At 51.5% G+C, this 16901-nt stretch overlaps 1 protein-coding gene across 2 annotated transcripts; it reads right to left on the bottom strand.

The window, feature by feature from the left end:
* Window positions 1-98: 98 nt before the first annotated feature.
* On the bottom strand, window positions 99-16891 carry Raver1 (ribonucleoprotein, PTB binding 1). Of its 2 annotated transcripts, XM_027955206.3 has the most exons (13): window positions 16494-16891; window positions 14962-15028; window positions 11741-12210; window positions 6413-6604; window positions 6158-6287; window positions 5675-5769; window positions 4835-4922; window positions 4306-4517; window positions 3913-4209; window positions 2963-3037; window positions 2028-2168; window positions 1561-1644; window positions 99-1465 (listed from the first exon to the last, which is right to left on the bottom strand). In XM_027955206.3, exons 1-13 carry the CDS (start codon window positions 16761-16763, stop codon window positions 1319-1321), a joined length of 2268 nt encoding a protein of 755 aa, XP_027811007.1. In that variant the 5' UTR covers window positions 16764-16891; the 3' UTR covers window positions 99-1318. The 2 variants fall into 2 exon arrangements, with proteins under 2 accessions (XP_027811007.1, XP_027811008.1); XM_027955207.3 differs by lacking the exons at window positions 99-1465; window positions 1561-1644; window positions 2028-2168 and adding an exon at window positions 2175-2352.
* Window positions 16892-16901: the final 10 nt, after the last annotated feature.

Raw genomic sequence — 16901 nt, 5'->3', positions numbered from 1 at the left:
GGAGGAGGGCACCAGGTGGGAACTCAGTCGTGGAAACATCCTAGATCAACCCGGCCTTCCCACCCAGGCCCACTGTTATCCCAAGAAACAGCCAGCTCTTATTTCTTTAAAACCGTTTACTTACAAACTTTAATTCAGCAAAGGTCTGTATGGGAAGATTGGGGAGAGGACATCCCCCTGAAGTGAATGTGGGCCCCAGAGTCACGACAAGGAAGCTGGTAGCCCAGCTGGCCAGGGGCAGTGCCCAGGGTCACCTTAGGTGGACAGGTGGACAGCCTATCTGCATGAGTCGTACTGGGCTGAAAGGAGGCCAGCTCCGGGGGATCTGGCCTGGGGTGGAGGTGGAGCTCATCTTCAACAAGGGGAGACAGCAGAGGTTCCGGGAGATGGGCACGGGAAGCCCATTCCCACAGGCAGGGGGATTGGTTGAAGCTGGCAGAGAAAGCCCGTCTCTGCACCTAGGCCTGGGTGAAGGGGTGGTGAGGGCTGGTTTGTCAAGACCAAGGCTTTGGCCTTCTACCGTCCCGGGGTTGGAGACCCTGGGTAGAGGGGCCCAATCCCCAGGCCAGAGCTGTTTGGTCCTGAGTCAAGCTTCTGGAGCTCGGCATCTGAGAGGCTCTGGCCAGCAGGGCCTGTGGCCCAACTTTAAGGCATCAGAAGGCAAGGGGACTGTGGTAGGGGGCTGGGGTACTGGCCAGAGTGGGCAGGTAGGGGCAAAAGATAGCCATGCCTGCAGCAGACATGGGAAAAAGAGAAAAGTGTGGAGCTGTTACAAACTGCAAAGTGTGGAATGGAGGCCCAGACAGGTTGGACCTTGATGCAATCAGAGCTAGGGCTCATCCTGGATGGCTTAAAAAATAATAAAAATTAGAAAAGGAAACAAAAATCAATTGTCAAAGTTAAAAAAGGGGGACAGTCTCTGATCCTCACGGGAGGTCAGGGAAACCTCCAAGGCACTCGAAAGGCCAAAATACAGGAGTGATGAGGCAGGAGAGGACTCCCAGAGAGCCGGGCACAGGTGGAGGACAGGAGACACAGGAGGGGGAGAGAGCAGACTGTGGCCCCTCTCTCTTAAGGCTGCGGGGTTTCGGCGCTGGGAGCAGGCCAGAGGTGCCATGAGGCTCCCAGATGCCACCATACTCCTTGGGCTCCGGCTGGCTGGTCAGCAAAGTCTTTCAGAGATTTCTCTATTACCGAAAGAAAGAAAATTAAAAAAAAAAAAAAACCCACAAAAACACACACGCACACACACAAAACAACACCAGAAAACCCAAAAGCGATTTGGTGCAGGCCCTTGAGCATCTCTAGCATTGGCCCCTTAGAAAATCCTCTTCCGCTTCAGGTAGGAGTCTGCGTAGTGGCCACCAAGGCCCTGGGAGTGTTGGCCCACGTAGCTACCCTCTGGACTGGGCTCAGGTGAGGGGAGCAGGTGAGCAAAGCTGCGTTTCTGGCCGCCCAGTGGGGTCTGGAGACAAAGGGCAGGGGGGACCAGATCAGGGGCTACCCAAGGGCTGAGACTTCCCAGCCTAGTATGTCCCCACCTCCTGCCCCTGCATGTACCTTCAAGAGGTGGCTGTGGCCATTGGGCCCAGGGCCCAGACCCAGGAGTCCTTCACTGGAGCCCAAAGGGGAGGAGCCGACTGCCTGGAAAAATGGGAGAAGTGGGAAAGGTCAATCCTGAGGCCAGAGGGAGGGTGAGAGATTTCTGGTTCATGTCTTGCATCTGCCACTTAAACCAATAAGGTCTGGGGCAGATTACTGTAGTTCTGAGGCTCAGTTTCCTCCTGTCAATTGGGGCTAATACCAGCTACCTGGATCAATGGTAGAGGAAGCAGGGAAGGCAAGAAGTCTACCACTCAATACAAAGGTATAGGGGCAGTGTGTAAGTATTTTTCACTTTTCCCTGAGCAAGCCCAACCGCTGCCACTGCCTCAGCCTTGGCTGAGGGACCAAGGATCACAAAGCCCTGGAGGCAGACACCCCCAACCCCCACATCCTGGTTGTCCTTGGCTGGGGAGGCTCCTCACCTTGCTGAGATGGCTCTGCTTGAGGCCAGCCTGCAGGCCGCTGGTGAAGTAGGAAGTGGGCGAGCCCGAATAGAAGTGAGAAAGGGGCCCCCCGCCACCTCCACCACTCCGCTCTCCAAAGCCACTGGGTGGGGGAGACGTCTGCAGAGAGGGGGTTGGTTGAGTGATGAAGACAACTGTAGGATCCCCTCTTAAAGGACTCTGGGCTTCACCATAATGAGCTTTGATCAACAGGAATGAAGAAAGCTGGCACATGGGGACCTGCTCTCCCTTGGTCCTTCACGGAACCCTGAGACCATGGTCACTTGAGTGAGCACAGGCTGGCCTGTGGGAGGATGAGCTCCATGTGGATAAGAAATAAACTGCCCCGGCTCAGCATCCTTCAACAGCCTAAGAACTACCACGTATATGAGAGGACACTGGGGACCACTGCGCCCCTGATGAGCTCAGCTCCCAAGTGATTGGAGGAACTGCCTGCTGCCCCCACAGAATGGTGAGAAATTTAAAAAAAAGTTTGCAGCCAGGAACAGTGGCAGCCATCTGTAATCCCAGCTACTTGAGAGGATTAAATGGGGGACCACTTGAGCCCAGGAGTTCAAGACTAGCCTGGGCAACACAGTGAGACCCTATTTCAAAAATAGATGTGGTGGCACAGGCCGGTAATTCCCAGCAGCTCCAGAGGGTAAGGCAGGAGGATTACAAGTTCAAAGCCTGTCCTGGCAACTTAGCAAAGCCCTAAGCAACTTAGTGAGACCTTGTCTCAAAATAAAATATAAAAAGGACTGGGAATGTGGCTCAGTGGTTAAGCAACTCTGGGTTCAAACCCCAGTACCAAAAAAAAAAAACAAAACCGAGTTAGCTTTGCTCAGCTATTAAGTAATGGGCCAGCCTGTTAACTGCTATAACCCGGGGTAGGATGAAAAGGCTACTCTTACCTTGTGTCGGCTAGGTCCATGAGGCCCTAGGGCTGGCTCCCGTGGGTGAGAAAAGAGCCTCCGAGGTCCCATATCCTGAATGAAAGGAGCAGAAACACATACGGTCTGAATCTGTGCCAGCCACCCTCCCCCCACCCTGCCCCCAGGAAGGAGGCAAATTCATGGTACAGGGCCTGTGACTAGGAAGGTCAGCTGAAGTGAGACCAGAAGTAGTTGTTCCCAGCGGGCAGGTGGATCTGGTCCTAGGGATGGCTGCTATGGTGTACAGACCCAAGGGAGTCAGAGGTTCATAGTTTTTAAGGCAAGCTGGGAATCTGGGATGTGTGAACTATAGCAGTTTTTATTCAGTCTTTTGTTGTTTTCTAATCCAGTGTGAGTCAACCTAACACAGGTGGCCTGTGGGTGTCCACTTTATAATTTCTGATCAGTAGGTGGTGGGGATCTCATAAAGACCAAATCTCTGATATAGACAAGAATCCTCCTCACAGTGGAGGCAGAAATGGAAAGACAGGCAGGACTCTGAGTTCTTTAAATATGGAGAAACAGTACTGCCTAAAACCTCACAGGAAAGACAGAAAGACAAATGCAGGGTGAGATTGCTCAGGTCCTGGGAATGGAAAGGCAATAGGAGCCTTAAGGGCAGGGACCATGTCCAACAAATCCCCTGGTGTCTCCCTAATGCTTGGCCTGGAACAATTAATACCAGAGAAGCAGAGTAGGATGAGTGTCTCTTATCTGAAACCTTAGGAACCAGAAGTATTTTGGATTTTGGACTCTCAGATTTTGGAACATCTGTATATATAGGACGAAATATTTTGGGGATGGGACCCAAGTCTAAACAAGAAATTTATGTTTCATATATACCTAACACACATAGCTGCTCTCAGGGGACAAGGGACCACAGAACCTGGCCCTCAGGGATGGCTGATCCCAGGCAGCCAGGTACTTACCGAGGGGTAGTCGAAGCCATAGCTGTCAGGCAACCCTGGTTCAGGGGGCAGGCGGGCGCTGGTGAGGGGGCTGAGTAGGCGGGACTTGAGCTGGAAGGCTTTGCTGCCACCACCACCTCCACCAGGGGTGGGGGGATTGGGCAGGGGGCCCTCAGCTGGGCGGCGGCCTCTCCCAGCGCCTCCCCAGCTACGGGCCTCCTTACCCGCTAGGTTACTGGCTGGGAGCAGGCTGTGTAGGTTCAGGTAGGGATTCAAGGGGATCCGGTAGTCCTTGGGGGGCTCCCCTAGTAGCGATACCTGTGACAGGAGAGCTGGATTTGCAAGATCCCAAGCAGAGGGGATGTCCGCAAGGCGGGAGGCTGGAATGATGCTGTGTGCAAGGAGGAGCCTTACCCCAGGGGGAGTTGGCAGGGGCCCACTGTCCTTCTGAAGGCCTCTGAGGCCTGTGCCACGGAGTCCCGCAGGGGCAGGGGGTGGAGTAAGCTGGGCTGCTGGAGGACCCAGGCCCATGGTCTCCCGGTCACCCCCAGAGGGGCCCAGCAGTGGTGGTAGCAGGGGTGGTGGCTTCCCTCGCCGGGGTGGCAGCTCCGAGGGCAGGCCCCCTCCTACAGAGAGAAGAAGAGTGTCAGTCAGTGGTCTAGGCCAGAAGGACCCCTCTTCCCTGGGCCCTAGGGCCTCTGCCTGGAATACCCAGAGGCCAAGGGGCAACACTGCCCAACATCTAGCCCCTGATCAAATGCCTCTAAGACATTAACCTCCAGGGTGTGCCTGGCTACTCTTATAAGGTGAGCACCCACTTGACAAAGAGGTTAGGTCACTTGCCGAAGGCCACACAGCTGGGAATTTATAATTCCCAGGGAGGAAGAGAGCTGGGGAAGGAAAATGGGACCTCAGAGGGGTGGGTGGGTGGGGTCCATGTTACCTGCAGATAGCTCTCCAAGGAGGGGGTTGGTGGGCTGGGCCCCAGGCTGGAGGGTGCCCAGGGGTGAGTCTCCCAGGATCCCAGGCTTCTAGGAACAGAGCAGAGACAGCTGGAGACAGGGTGACCTGGGTAGCAGACAGGTGTCACTCAGAGTCTTGGTCACAACACCCAGCACACCCAGATTCCAGCCCAGAGCCAGTCACAGGAAATACTTGCATGTCAGGACCTATAACCCAAGCTCTCCACTACTACCAGACACATATACAGTGACAGTCCATAGGCACCCAGATCCCTTGCTGATCATCACAGATAGTGTTGACCACAGCCACAAAGGGTTTTGGTCACTCTAGTCACACAATGGTTCAAACCCACAAATTCAGTGTCACTTGCCACCAGACACAGCCATATCACTGAACACACCCCAGTAAACTAAGCCAGTGGAGCGTGTGTTTTCTGTATATTATGTGCGTCTGCGAGGGGCACTGGGCAGAATGAGGCCTGGAAATTCTTCCCTAGAAGCAAGATGGCTATTTACAACTTGCTATAGTACAGTGGTTTTTGTAGCCACACCCAGCTTCAGGTTGTAAAAGGGTGTGTCCAGTGTGGCCTGACCTGCCCCTGGCTATCTAGGCCAGCTGTCCCCTGCATAGTGAAAAAAAGCCAAACCCTGCCGTGAGAGATGAAGAGGCTGGTCATCCTGGGCCCTAGGGACACGACATAGCCAGATATCCCACAACTCCACTGGGGGACCACTGGCAGCACTCAGGTGCTAAAAGGGGAAGATGGGGCTGTGCAGTGTGGGGTGCAGAGGGAGCCCGGTGCCCATCATATCATAGTTACCTTCTGGCTCTGGGTCTGCAGGGCAAGCTGCAGCAGTGCTGTAGACAGGGCAGGCCCGCTGAGCAGTGGCATGGCTGGGGGGGCGCCCAGGAGGCCTGGGGGAGATGCAGGGGGAAGCTGGATAGTAGTCCTGGCTAGACAATCCCTTGTCCCCACTACATTCAACATTGCCTCAAGACTGCTGAGAGGGCAGGAAACTGAGGCTCTCAGAGAGCACCTAATGTGCCTGAAGAAGGGCCCAGAAAGGCAGGATCCACCCCAGGGAGGAATAGCCCGCTCTTCCCACCACCCCACCTGGCTTCCCCCAGCTGTGAATGGCACTAGCTCCCCAGCTACCTCTACCCTCAGCCTGTTTCTCAGCACCCTCAGGAGCTTCTGCCACTGAGGCTTGAGGAGAGTGCAGGAGAGGCGTTCTGAGGTGAGGTGGGAGGGACAAGGCTGTAGGCCCTGGTGAGTGTTGGTGACGCTGCCTGGCCCCCTTACCCTGCTTGCCCCCTGTGCTGCCATGGAGCAGGGGGTTGAGCAGCAGCTGAAGTGAGGCAGACGGGCCCAGGTTGTTCAGCAGCTGTAGGATGTTTGGCTCAGGCAAGAGCCCTTTGCCACGATTGAGGGCCTACAGAGAGGAACACAGGTGGCTAAGAGTGCTGCCAGCCACAATGGGCATCCCCCAAGGGCCCAGTGTCTTGAGGGAGGCCCCCATGCCCACCTTGGGGAACAGTCCCTCCCACACAAACTCACTGTGGCCTGGGCAGCGATGAGCGCAGCCAGCATACTGCGGCCAGGAGGCCCTGGGGCACAGAAGGAGACTCGCAAGTGGCTGCCCCCCAGGGCCAGGCCATCCGCCCTCTGTTGTGCTGCCTCCGCCATCTCCGCTGTCTCGTACTCCAGCACTGCGAAGCCCTTCAGCTGCCCATCCTGGCCACACGCCAGCTGTGGAGGAGATGGCCATGAGCACTGGGGCAAGTGACCATACCACCCTGAGTGCCATCCCTCATGTGTGAAGTGACAACAGGGACCAGATACTGCTCCCAATCATGACAGCAGGTCCTCAGAAGGGGTGGACTTAGTGCCAGGAACTTAGTCTCAAGTCCTGCTCCTGTGTTAGATCAACTCATCTTTGCAATGGCTCTGAGAAGCTCTCAGATCCATTTATCAGAGGCAACTGAGGCCCAAAAGTTCAGCAGCCCAAGGCCACAAGGCTGGGAGGAGAGCAGAGCTAGGACCTGCCTCACATGGGTCAATTGCCCTGGGCCTCATGCCACGGGGAAGGGACTCTGATTAAGATTTTCCAGGGGCTGGGATTGTGGCTCAGTGGTGAAGCCTGGCATGTGTGAGGCACCGAGTTCCATCCTCAGCACCACATAAAAATAAATAATATGTGAGGTGTCCCTCCCACCTCACATAAAATAAAGGTATCATGTCCATCTATAATTAAAAAAGATTCTCGAGCACATCAAAACACAAGCTGGGGGACTGGGAGGTGTCCTGGAGTGCTGCCGGAGTTGGGCTGGGAAGAGTGCATATCCCTAGGTGAGGCAGGTGCCTCTAAGCTGGGGTTTGAGGCTGACAGTGCCAAGCAGTGGGAGGTCATTCAGCCAGCACAGAGGTACAGACATGGTCAGAACAGGAACATCGCTCGGCTGCCCTCAACAGTAGCCATTTTGTTCTTCAGGCCCACATGCCTTTATCCACAACTCTCAGTTCAGATATGTTCCAGGATTAAGACTTGGAGATCAGGACATTCAAATGCTGCACATAGTGTATATCACATCCCAGTCACCCCTGGAGTGGTCTAGGGCAGCTCCCTGGACCTCAAAGACACAACTGCTTTGCAGGAAGGCTAAAATAAGGAGGCCACAGATGACCCACTTTTGTTCAGGCTTTGTTGCCAAGTGGGTCTGCCACAAACTCAAGGAACCAGTCTCTCTCTAGGTTCTCAGGGTATTTCAGGTGCTAGAGTTGTGGGTAGACTCTGCCCCAGAGCAAGCAGATGCTCACCAGCACAGTGGTGACTGGCAGCAGTGCCCCGCCCCAGGCTGTAAGTGTGCAAGGAGGTCCCTTTGTGACTGACACAGACTGCACACTTACAGGCCACTGGCGTTTGCCATTGCACTGCAGAGGCCAGTGCCTGCCCTTTGCTGATGAGGAAACTGAGGCTGAGAGAGGGTTGGATTCCTGTCTAGGCCACCAAACCAAAGCAGGGATCACAGGCAAAACAGGCTGGTGTTGTTCACAGGACTGGCTCCCTGAGGTGGTAAAGGCTGTCTCAGGAAATAGTGCTGTCCATCCCTGTCCTTAATGACACAGAGAAGACTATTAAGGTTTGAGACCAATGCAATATCCCTAAAATGGTATATGGCACAGGAGGAGTAAGAGCGAGCTTATGTTCAAATACAGAAAGATAAAACCAAAGTGCAGAAACCAAGCCAAATCAAATCAAACCAGGAATGACAATTTGGGGGGATCAAGAACAGATCAAGAACAAGTAAAAGCAGGAATGTGTACACCCATTTTGAAATGTACATAATACAGGTTGAATATCCCTTTTCTGAAATGCTCAGGACCATGTGTTTTGAGATTTTGGAGTTTTTCAGATTTCGGAATATTTGCATGGACTTTATAGAACGAGCATCCTTAAAAAAGAATCCAAAATCTGGGGCTGGGGATATGGCTCAGAGGTAGAGTGCTCGCCTGGCATGCATGACGCACTGGGTTCAATCCTCAGCACCACACAAAAACAAAATAATGTGTCCACCTAAAAACTAAAGATACATAAATGAATAAATATTTAAAAAAAATCCAAAATCTGAAACTTTTTGAGCATCATGTCAATCAGTACTCAAAAAGTTTTGGGGCTGGGCATAGTGGCATACGTTTACAGTCCCAAGTAATCAGAGGGTTGAGGTGAGAGGATATCTAGAGCCTAGGAGTTCAAGGCCAGCCTGGGCAACACAGTGAGTCCTCATCTAAAAAAAAAAAAAGTTTCAGATTTGAATGTTTCCTATTTCCGAAGTTTGGATTTGGTATGCTCTCTCTATACAATCTTGGTAGAAGGAGACAAATTGGTGTGAGTAGGATCAGCCAGAGAAAGTGCTAGGGGCTGGGAGTTTTTGCCACTGGCCTTTCAAGATCTGTTGAATGTTGAATTTTATATATATTTTTATACATTTATATTTAGTTGTAGGTGGACACAATAACTTAATTTAATGTTTATGTGGTGCTGAGAATCAAACCCAGTGCCTTATGCAAACCCAGTGTCTCCTGTGTGCTAGGTGAGCGAACACTCCACCACTGAGCCACAATCCCAGCCCCTATGAATTTTTCAAGTATGTCTAGATTGCCTTTCACAAAATAACTAAGCAGAAAAGAAAGACTTTTCAACAACCAAGGTATTGGGATACCTGCTTTGTTTTATTTATTTATACACACACACACACACACACACATACATACACGGGTATATATGTATATATATGTGTGTATACATATATATACATATATTGTGCTGGGGATGGAATCCAAGGTCTTGAAAATGCTGAGTCACATTGAGCCCATGATCCTGCTTTACATATATTTCTATAGCAAATTTACTATATAGCAAATATTTTAAAGTAACTTTTTTTTTTGGCACTGGCGATTGAACCTAGGGACACTTAACCACTGGGCAATATTCCCAGCCCTGCCCTCTTTTATTTTGAGACAGGGTCTGCTAAATTTCTTAGGGCCTTGCTAAATTGCTGAGGCTGGCTCTGAATTTGCCATCTTACTGCCTCAGCTTCCCAAGCTGCTGAGATTATAGGCATGTGCCACTGTGTCTGGCTTAAAGCAATTTTGTAATCAAATAAGGCAATTAAGAGGTGTAAACCTGTCCATGAATAAATGGAAAAGCTCTAGAGTGGGTTTCTATGGATTTATTAGGTGTTCTTAACTTGATTATGTAGAAAACAAATGCTCCCCACTAGGACAGCAAATTCCCAGCTTGGCATTTGGCATTGTACCTGCCTGGCAAAGAGTGTGGGCCCCAGGTCAGCTTCATAACCTTGAACCGTAGCCTGCCTCTCACTGGCTGGCTGACCCTGGCAGTCATGACAGGTTCCTACATCCTTGTACATCCTTGTCCCTGGTGTTCTTATCTGTAAAATGAGACCAGCAACCAGACACACCTGGTAGAATTATTAAGAGCATTAAGCAAGGTGCTCAACAAGGGGCAGGGGAAGTCTCCCATTCTAGGCAGGGGCCAGGCCTGGTTTTGAGGCTATGGGAGGTTGTTAGGCCAGGGCCCAGCACCTGCTAAGTGCCTAAGCAGAAGTGCTGGTTTCAGCTTAATTTCAGAGAGCACCTCACCTTCATCTCTGGTCAGGCCCAGTGCAGAGGCCCAACACATATCTTCTCATAATCATTCCTATCTTCCAGAGACTCAGAGGGTCAAAGGACAACAGTTTCTCTACATGGGGACTAAGGCACATACCTTGACATGCCTGACTCCCAGCACTCCTCCATTCAGGACCCTGCACATGACTGTGAGCTGCTCAGAGGTGGTCACCTCAACGTGTGCTACACAGCAGACAATAACTGGGGTGTCAGTGTGTGTAGCTCAATGGTAGACTGCTTGTCTAGCATATGCAAGGCCCTGGGTTCAATCCCCAAAATCGAAAAAGGTAAAAATAAAAATAAATGAACGAATAAATGGGTAGTAAATGTGTAAATGAAAGAATAAATGGGCAGCTGTTCATAATACTCCACTCAAAGTAACTACTAAGATGTGTGTGGGGTGATGCCTGTAGTCCCAGATACCTGGCAGAATGAATTGGGAAGACCACCTGGTTCTAGGGGTTCAAGGCCATTCTGGGACATGTAGTAAGACCCCATCTCAAAAAACATACTAACAAAAACCACAGCACTACTAGCCTCATTTCAAGATGGGTAAAGTGAGGCTCAGGGAGAAGACCTACAGCTGGCCATGCTCCTGTGGTCCTTAGCTTCCACACAAGAGAATAAGGTCACTGAACTACTGGTCTGTTTTCAGCTCCACAGGGCCCAGCACATAGGTGTGCAACAGAGGTAGCAGATGAATGAGTAACGAGCATACAAGGAGTCAGGTTCCTATGGACACCTGAGTTAAATGGGGCACCAACATTTCAGTTACATGAGAATACCATACCCACTCAAAGTTGCAAACTTGAGGTCTGAACCCACGAATGTCCCATCTGAGCCCACATGCTGGCTTCTGGATAGCCCAGGACTCTGGAGCCAGGTTGCTGCATGAATCCTGACCCTACCAGGCATCCTCAGCTTTTGCTATATTCAAGGCTATATAACTGTGGGCATGTCACTTTACCAACTCTGTGCCTCAGTATCCTGAAAATGCGAATGACACCTGTTTCTCTGGGTTGTTACAGGACAGTAAATTGCATGAGAAGTGCTGAAGGAATGGCCCTCTTGGGCATCTGTGGATACGACTTCTGGAGGCTCTCAGAGAGCTGGGCCTAATTTGCTTTTACCCTACTGTGCCTGACACAGAGCAAGGAACACACACAGAAGTGCCTGGCATGTGTGACTTGAACAAACAAGGAATTGTCTTGCCAAACCAATGACACTGAGTCACTGACAATGAGTGATTTCCCCAGGGTTCAGAGTGGGGCTGGAATCTGACCAAACCTGACTCTCTAACCTCAAGACACAGGGTCCTCCTATGAGACCATGCTGGGCCCCCATATCTGGTGCTCAATAAACATCTGATGCTTGTATGAGTGAATGATGAAGTGTGAGCAGGGCTCAATCGAGATCAGAGACTCTAAAGGCAGCCTTGCCTTTCTTTGATGGGAGGAGAACCCAACAGAGGCCTGCAATGGATGGGATTCACATCCCAGCCGTCCAGTCCAATTCTAGGCTCTCACCTACTGCACCCCAGGTCCTCTTCCAAGAACCCCATTCAAAGTTGTGTGGCTATTGCTTTACTGAAAAGGGAACCAGATTAGAGAAGCAGCTGACTCCAAAGGACCCTTCCTAGATACTCTGGGCTGTCATCTGCTCCCAAAAGTCTCTTGCACTGGGCCCCAGACTCACCTGGCAGAAGGTGGGTGTGTGGACTGTAGACAACGCCCGACGCAGGGCATCCACATCACTGAAGCCTGGTGGCAGGCGGTCAACACAGAGGCAGCGGGAGTGGAGGAGGGCAGGTGTTAGCTGCCCAGCATCTGTCCAGTGCACATATAATGTGCGGGGGCCCAGTGGCTTGCCCAGCAGGTCCGACTTGGCGCGGGCAGCCGAGTCCTTCTTCATGTACTCCGCAAAGCCATAGCCCTTGGAGTGGCCAGTGCGCTCACTGTAGACCAGGAAGCAGCGCTCCAGGCTGCCGAAGGGCCGCACCAGCTCCTCAAACTGCGCCTGTGTGAGGCTAGGGGGCAGGTTGGCCACACACAACAGGGCATCCGTGGGCTGCAGCTGCACCGACAGCTCGCGCTCCCGCAGGCGGCTCTGGTGAAAAGCACTAATGGCGGCTTCGGCTTGCTCCCCATTCAGCAGGGTCACAAAGGCTGCGGGAGCAGGGGAGCACAGGTCAGCCAGTGCCCCTGAGGGCCTGCCCCCAACTCCATGCTGTCTAAAACAGATGTGACTTCAGAATGAAGCCACCAGACATCTCAGGCCCCCCCGCTAATCCCAACAGTTGCCAACCTTGAGCAGTTTATACAGAAAAGTGCAAGCCAGCCAACTGGGGCTACAGGGTTCCATGAGGCCCACTCCCTATTGTCACTCCTCCACTGCTCACAACCTACAGCAGTGTTCATCAGCTGCACCTGATCTGTCCTAAGAAATTAGTGAGAAACTTGGGTGACAATGAGAGGAGTAGTTAAGTACATGGTCAATGGAGCCTGGGTTTAAGCCCCAAATCCAAAATGGGCTCTGAGCTTTTTCATATGTCAAATGGGAATAACTTAATCCTCACAACCACAGGTCTGGGGCAGAGGAAACAGGCCCCCTGCCCAGTAGAGAACGCTTGGCTTTAAAACCAGGCAGTCAGCCAGGCACGGTGCTACAGGCCTGTTGCCAGCTACTCAGGAGGCTGAGGCAGGGGGATCACTTGAACCCAGCGGCTCAGGGCCAGCATGGGCAACATAGTGAGATCTTGTTTCTAAAAAAAAAGAAACAAAAAACAAAATAAAATTAACCCAGGCAGTCAAGCTCTGGAGGTCCATTCTGCATCCCTCATTTGCCACTGTTCAAGGCCATCAAATGTCCCTCAGCCACCTGCCATTCCAAATTATCAATCCACCTAGCAGTCACAAAAAGAAGCTTTGTTCCAAAAGGTACTCAAATGGTGCCATACCCCCCTCAGTGTCTTTGTTTTCTCTTTATTTTCTTTGTTTTTTTTTTTTTTTTTGTACCAGGGTTTGAACCCAGGGACATTTTATCACTGAGCTGCATTCCCAGCCCTTTTTATTTTGAGATAGGGTCTCACTAATTTGCTTAGGGCCTTGCTAAGTGGCTGAGGCTGGCCTCAAACTTGCAATTCTCCTGTCTCAGCCTCCTAAGTCTCTGGGATTACAGGCATGTGCCTCAACCCTCAGCTCCAGTGTCTTCTATTTGCAAAGTCTGTGTGGCCCAGCCTTATGGTCTGGCTGGCCTTTTGCATCTCTTGCTATTGCTTCCTGGACCTCACCAGGCACACTGCACCTGGGACCTCTGCAACTGCTATTCCCTGAGTATGGAAGAGAGGACCCCATCCCTTAACTGTTCAACCCCAATCCACCTTGGCCTAAAGCCAAACATCACTTCCCTGGTGAAGCCACCCTGACTACTCCTATGATCCTGGTTCTGAGCTCACACAGCATCCTCCCTATAGCTTTTGGTCCCAAGACCATTTCACAAAACTTCATGATTGGAGCTGTTGAATGACATCCTTCTTCCCAGACTAGACCATCTCTGTTTGGTTCACAGCCGTGTCTCTGGGACCCAGCATAGAGAAGGTGCTGAATAAGTATTTGCTGAAAAACTGCATGAATGAAAAGTGTCATTCAACATCTGATTTCCCATGCTTGGCACATACAGTTGGCTCCCTGTAGCACAGGTACCACATCTGTAAATTCAACCAACCATGAATTGAAAATATAGGGGGGACTGTGTCTGTACTAAACATGAACATATTTTTTGTTGTTCCCTAAACAATAAGTATAACAACTATCTACATAGCATCTACATTATATTAGGTATTATAACTCATCTAGAGATGATTTAAGATATACAGGATATGTGTGAGTATATGCAAATATTACACCATTTTATATAATAGACTTGAGCATACTCAGCTTTTGCTATATCCAAGGCAGGTCCTGGAAACAATCTTCTGTGGGTACTGAGGGGCAAATTTACTAGGTACTCAGAAACTATTTGACTTGTTGTCCCCATGGCTATTTACTAAGCATCTTGTATATGCCAGACACAAATGCTAATGCAAATCACTTGTTACTTGCTTATAGCCAGGGTGAGGACAGACTAGGATTCAAACTTGTGGTCTGTTTGCCTCCAGGGCCCAAGAGTTTAACTACTACCCTAGTCTGTCAGGTAATCCCCAAAAGACACCCTCCTACCTAAGTTACAGCTTGTCAGTGAAGCCTCTGTGAGGTCTAACACCCGGCACAATCCTGGCAGGACATGTTTACCAAGGACCTTTTACACAGGAGGCCAAAGCTGCCCACCTGGGTGCAGCCTGGATAGAAAGGGGACAGCTAAGATCAGTAGCAAAAGGAACAGCCCAGAACCTTATGGGTGCTTGAGGAAGTGGAGAGGTTTGTGCACATCTTTGCAAGGCAGTGCCAGAAAGGTCTCAGACAGGTTTTGGGGAAGGAAAAAAAAAAAAAAAAAGATCAAGGTTTGATCAGATTTGCAAGGAGACTAGAAGGAAGTAGGTGGCAGGCTAAAATCATGGAAGCAGAGAGGCTACAGAGGGGCTGCCATTTAAGTAGAGATGGAGGGGGACATAGAACAGGTAGAAGCCAAGAGAATGGAAAGCTCAAAGGAGAACAGACCTGGGTGACTGGCTGGCTGGGGCAAGTAATGCGGGAAGAGAGTGAGCCCAAGTCCCAGTGTCTGGCCAGACCGCACAGAGAAGAAGAGCAAGGCTGTCCTAAAATGGACACCTTGGGACAAGGGACAGACTGGTGCTCATGCTGCACTGGCCTTGGAAAAGGTATTGGAACCAAAGTTAGGAAAAGAGATGCACAGCCAAAACCCTCCCATCTTCAGACTCTGTTTTCTCCTGCCCTGGTCCGCCCCATTTCCCCACAAACCTGTCCCTTTGTATTTGTCCACAAAACAGTACTTGAGCTCATAGTCGCTGAGTAGGTTGTGTACTTCCTGTGGAAACAGAAATCAGAGGACAGAGAGTCACTAGGGAACAACCAGGGGCCACCTTCAGGTAGACCAACTATACAGGTGGGTGAATTACCACCTCATTTTACAAATGAGGAAACTGAGGTTTAACAACATTATTTGCCCAAGCCCATTCTGTCCATCCCCAGCAGAGCTGATATTAAGAGCCTGGCTGCAGATTCCATGTGAATAACGCAACACAGAGTGTGTGCCTTCAGGAAGTTGTTGAACCTGTCTGAAGCTCCATCTGCAAGTTGACTGTTTTTAACAACTCTACAGTTAAGTATTAACAAATCCATCTTGTATGTGAGGAAACTGAGGCTCAAAGAGGTGAAGAAACATGTGCAGTTGGTCAGGGCAGCAGTGGGAACACTAACCAGGGGTACCTGACCAGGGAGCTCATGTACCTAATAAGCTTACATTGTGTGGCTTCACATGCCTCCCATTTCCCTCTTGTTGACAGGGCCACCTTCTCACAAGCAGCTTCAAGGGCGAGGCTGGGGGCCTGCTTGTGCCAGATACACTGTACACTTTACAAGAGGGACAGTGTGTTCCCAACTGAAACAAGGCAGGCACAAGGAAGAGCACCAGCTCTAGAAACAAACCAGACAAGGCACAGTGGCATCTGCCCGGGTCTGTCCAAATCAAGCCTTCCTAACATTCCTGGGACCCCACTTGCCATGTACCCATGGCAAGAAGGGCCAGTGACAGGTATGCTGGTGGGCCAGGGAACAGGGATTCTCAGCAGCAAAGAGAATAAAGCAATCCAATCCCCTCCATTCCCACAGGGCACTGCAGTACCGATGGCATTTCCCTGGGTCCAAAGAGCACGGGGAAGCACTGCCCTAGAAAAGGGCACTCCTAGCAGGAAGATTAGCCAAGAGGAGCACCACAGAACATAGGGCCGCCTTTCCTGCACAAAGATGATGGCAGGAGACCTCATTTTCCCAAAACAATCCTGAGCCTTTGGGGGAAGGCAGCTACAACTTCCGGATCTACCTCTTAAAGAATCATGAATAAATGCATGATATAGTAGGAAATACTCTAACCCTGAAACTTCTAGATATGAGATCCCGCCACTGGATGGAAAAGGGGTGGGGGGGGGGGAAGCACAATCTGAGCAGATGGCACCTCCCAATCCGGTAGTCCATTCACAATCCCCCATCAAGGCTAAAACTGTCTGCCCCCTAACATTCCCCGCCCCTTTCAATCACTCCGTCTAGCCCAAGCCTGTGGTCGCCCCTAGCAACGTCCTCGCTCAATTCAAAGTTGGTTTCTCCCTTCATCATAGTCCCCCCACATCTCGTTCTTGGTCTCTTCCGACCCTGCGAGGATTCTGCGCCCCCGCCGACGCCCCCTGGGCGACACCATCATTGGTGTCGCCTGGTCCCCCCCGCGCACGCGCACGGTGGTATTTCCCGCCACGCTCCCACACAGGCCCCCCCCATACCTGGTTGGTCACGTCCCCCGGGAGGCCCCGGATCAGTATCTTGCGACGGTTACGGAACTGGCGCTCGGTGTGTTCCAGGCGTTTCCGGATCTCTTCTGGATCTAGCGACGGTAACTCTTCTTCGGGAGACCGGTGCTCCGCGGCATCGCTGGCTTCAACCTCGGTCCCAGCCTCCGGGCTCAGCGGGGGCCGGTGAGTAACGGACACGTCGGCCGCCATCTTGGGAAACCCGGCGCCTTCTGGGACCAGCGAGCCAGGGCGGAGCGGCATAGAGCGGCAACGAGGGCGCGCCCGCCGATTGGCCGAGAAAAGCCCCGCCTGTCTCCCGACCCCTTCGGCCCATTGGCCAATTCCCACCCCCCCAGCCTCTTAGAGTTCCAGCGGTGTCTGGGTCGCCGCAGACTCCGC

The sequence above is a fragment of the Marmota flaviventris genome, chromosome 1 (assembly GCF_047511675.1).
Source record: "Marmota flaviventris isolate mMarFla1 chromosome 1, mMarFla1.hap1, whole genome shotgun sequence".
Lineage (NCBI taxonomy): Eukaryota > Metazoa > Chordata > Mammalia > Rodentia > Sciuridae > Marmota > Marmota flaviventris.
This window is presented reverse-complemented; position numbering and strand designations above follow the sequence as displayed.